At 37.3% G+C, this 4,101-nt stretch overlaps 1 protein-coding gene across 1 annotated transcript in view; it reads right to left on the minus strand.

Annotated features, from left to right (window-relative positions):
* LOC107083852 (high choriolytic enzyme 1-like) overlaps nucleotides 1-3,454 on the minus strand; it is a 12,043-nt gene extending 8,589 nt beyond the window's left edge. Inside the window, exon 1 of the mRNA XM_015373354.1 lies at nucleotides 3,443-3,454. Coding sequence (XP_015228840.1) covers nucleotides 3,443-3,454 — 12 coding nt within the window. The remainder of the gene's footprint in view (nucleotides 1-3,442) is intronic.
* Between the last annotated feature and the right edge of the window lie 647 nt (nucleotides 3,455-4,101).

Raw genomic sequence — 4,101 nt, forward strand, 5'->3', positions numbered from 1 at the left:
TGGAATCATGTTGCTTCTCCTCTGCAGGGAACCTTATGACCTGAAAAAGTCTGAATCTAGGTAGAGTAAAGTAGAGTTTTGTTTTTGAGTTAAATGTTCTAGTCTTGGTTATGAAACAAAACATCAATTAAAGAAGAGAGATGGGAGCAATGTTAGAGAAGTTTACGTGCTTCACCTGGAGTCTGATGCTGGATGCAGCAGGTGCTCAGCCTCTCTCCTTTTAAGCACAGCCAGCATAAGGTGTGGCCAAGGTTACAATGTTTAGGCCATTAATCAGCCGGCAGTAAGATGACTGATCTTGGTTCAAACCGAGAAAATCGAGCTGACAGTGTTTCTCTAGAAACAATAGCCAGATCAACACGGATAAACAGGAAGTAGTTAAATATGCATAGTTTCATATGAATGTTCACTTTGTGTTCTTTGTTTTAACTTGAAGTGAAGCAAAGCAAAGGGTTGGGTAAATTGTAATTAAGAAAAGAATGTATGCAGCACAAAAAAGCTGAAATAGGACTTGGCAAAAACAAAACATGCAGTGGCCCAACCTTTTTGATAGAAAGATAGATAGATAAAAACAAACATTTATCTCTCTGTGAGCTCCATAACAAAGAGATACATGTTTGTACTTCTATCTTTTTGCTACTAAAAATCACTGTATGTCTTGCAGAGTAAAAATGAGGGGTTGGCTGGAGCTTACAATGACTGACCCCAAAGCTTAACCTGTTATGTGTTATGCTGCTGACTTCAAACTGTCCCTATTTGGCCATGTCCAATAATCTAATTCTCCCAGTGACTCCACAGTAGCTGTCTCCCCTGTTCGAGGCAGTGGCTGTGTAAAGTTTATGGTAAATGAATGAGGTAAGCTGATGATTCTGAGATGAACAGCCATTCTGGACTTCTTCAGAAGTGACACATTGAGTAGGGTGACCATATTTTCATTTGGGAAAACCAGGACACCTGTTTTTTTTTTTGTTTTGTTTTTTTGATTGAAAGAACAAATGTCTCATCATCGGGATTTGCTCCGTGATCAGAGGAAAGGTTACTTGGCGCAGAACAGTGGTGAAAATTGGAAGTTCAGTTTAATATAATACAACTCTGTGAATAGTTCCGTCTGAGATTAATGAAAATAGTTGTTTTAATGGTTACTGAGCAGATATGTGGCGGTAGTGTTTGATTTATCTAAGGTTTTTATCTGTTACTGTGTAAATGGGTTTGGCTGTAATTTAAGGACAGATTCTAATATACATACACATTTATACATACATTGTTTAGATTTACTTATGTATTTCTAACCCTTTTATAGTATAGAAAATCCCTTTATTGTCCCACAATGGGCAAATTTACAGCAGCAGAAAGATTATTGAAAATAGTCACACAAATGAGGACCTTAGAAAAATGTATAAGAAGTTAAGAGTTAAAATATAAACAATAAAATACTGTAAAGTGTTTTAACAATATAAAACTGTAAAATTAATAACCAATATGCAGATATGGACATTTTTACAGTAATGGATATTTACATTTGATTTTATTTGTTCCTGCTGCCGGTGGTTGGAACATTTATTCCACTCTGGATTCTTGTGAGTGTAGTCTTTGTTTGCTTTAACTTTAAAAAAAATAAATAAATAAACAAACAGTTTTGAAAACCTCGGTATTCATTATTTTCCTGCTTTGTGTGTCAACTTTCACGGTTGCTAAGCAACAGAGCATACGCTGGTAAAACCCGCCGAAGGGAGGACCTGTTCGAATTTACAGCCAAAACTCTTCCGGCCTCCTTATTTTCAAGGACTTCGAAGGATCCAGTCTAGGTAGACCGCGTCCTTGGAGGATGCAGCCCAGGTTTTCGAACAGAGCCTCTGATTAAGAGCAGGGCTGCCTGCACTGACGCGGCTCAGGGATTACGTCACACGGAGCGTCGTGCGCAGTGAAATCAGGACATTTCCTCACTTTCTAAAAAAATCCCGGGACGCCCGGGACAGGACGTGAAATACGGATATGTCCCGGGAAATACGGACGTTTGGTCACCCTAACATTGAGGCTTCTGCCTGCCTCAGGTAGTGGTCTTGGTTGCACTGTTGTATTGCTGCATGTGCTGCATGTGAGAAAATAACATTTTTATTCCTCTTTTTTTTTTTGACCAATTGTCATGTTGGGTGCAGTGGTCTATGAAAGGTCTTTACTCCTGAACCTTGGAGTCAACCAAAACACATGCAGAGGCATTCGGAGTTGGCGTGCATACAGGCATGTGCATGTGGCACATGCAAATCATTAGATGACCTAGATTAGTATGATTTTTTGTCTGTTTTTACAAAGAGACGAAAATCACCAACTATGAAAAATTATGTGTACATTTTTGTCACTCATGCATCTTTACATTAACTCCTGCCAGCTAGGGAATCTATGGCAGGCCTACAGCAAACCATGAACACTAGGTGGAAAAAGCAGCTGGTTTAGTCAGCTAGAGGTTGGTGAGGAGTTCGGTGTTACATTATCAGATGATTAAAATTTAGATGAAAAATAAAAATATAGAATAAAACCAGTATGACATTAATGGAAATCCCAGCAATGTGATTTTCTTTGGTGGTAGTGATGGGGGTCTGATTGAATGGATCATACTTCTGGGTGGGGGGTGTCATAACCCCCAAAATTACTAGCTTGATTAAGTATGAATGCATGCCCTACTTTAAAGTTACAATTCTGCTTTACAAGCTGACGCTGCTCTGCACTGTGTTGTACTACTTTTATATGGAAAACCTGTAAGCTGTATGATTATCTACAAGTCATGGCAGAACCTGATATTCCTGCAGCACCTGTTGAATAAAATCTCATGATGTGTACATTATAGTCACGCACCGCCAAACACCTTTAGAAGAGACAATGGAACCCTCTGTGGGATCTGTCCAAATGCCAAAGATAGCATCTAGAAGTGCCATGTAGTCGAATGCAAAAAATTCAGTACATTTCTGACATTTCACATGCACTTTTTCCTAAATCAATATCTTTTCATGAATTTATTGTATAGTCATGCTCTTTTGTCTTTCTTATCATAATGAGTGCATTTTTGTGCTACCCTACATAAGGCATATGTAAGCCTTATAAGTCACTGATCAACCTTGGGAGAAAAGGCAAGACTGAAAACCAAGTAGACAATTATATTAATACATACTGTTTATTTCTGTCAGGTATGCTCTCTGTTGTATGCAAGATGGGTTTACTTCATTATTTAGAAATGATTGTTTTTCTTGGCTTGATATATATTTTAATATCTATTAACAATATTTTGTGTCTTCTTAGGCTCAGTGTTAATGTGTATTACTTTAGTCTTGAAGGATTTAAAATAATAGTATTTAGTATGACTGAAATGCACACCTCAATAAACTTTTACTTGTAAAGTTATCAAGAAGTAAAGTTTATCTAAACAAACAAACACATATTTCCTGCTCACGCTGTCTGTCATGCTGAACATAAATCTCTCCTTTTATTTGAGTTATTTAAAGAACAGAATGTCTTCGAGTGTTGTCTCTTAGAGACTCACATAACTGGAAAACTTCTAGGTTGGCATGAGAACTTTAGACAAAAGGTTTACTATGTGTGTCAGGAATAACGTCAACGCTTCTGTTTTTTTTCTCCATGTATGACTCAAAAGGCTACAATTTTTTTTCAACTAGAGTTTTATGGTTGAATGTTATTCACTTGCAGTGATCATTTTTATACAAAAATGAAGCAAAAAAGGACATTTTCTAAACCTTTATTCATACTGACGAAATGCATATTTTAAAGAGAAGTGGAAGATTGTTGAACCTGTTGAGGTTTCTGTCTTCAACCTGTTGGAAAATAGAAGAAATAGATGTATTGGAACTTATGATCAAGTGGTTGTTACAGACAAATTTGCATATGTTCCAATTCTAGATACACTGCAATCTATTCATATAAATATAAATGCATGTGGAATGTTTTTATCTGACCATATTTCAAAGGTTGGTTTGTATTTAGATTTAAAAGATGATCTATATATGAAAAATTATCCCTTTTCCAAGGTGTGAGGGACCGAGCCAGCCAAGCATGAGGACCAGTGGCGGCTGGCCCATAGGGGGCGCTGGGGCA

This window comes from Cyprinodon variegatus, unplaced genomic scaffold, assembly GCF_000732505.1.
Source record: "Cyprinodon variegatus isolate N-32 unplaced genomic scaffold, C_variegatus-1.0 Scaffold86, whole genome shotgun sequence".
Taxonomy (NCBI): Eukaryota; Metazoa; Chordata; class Actinopteri; order Cyprinodontiformes; family Cyprinodontidae; genus Cyprinodon; species Cyprinodon variegatus.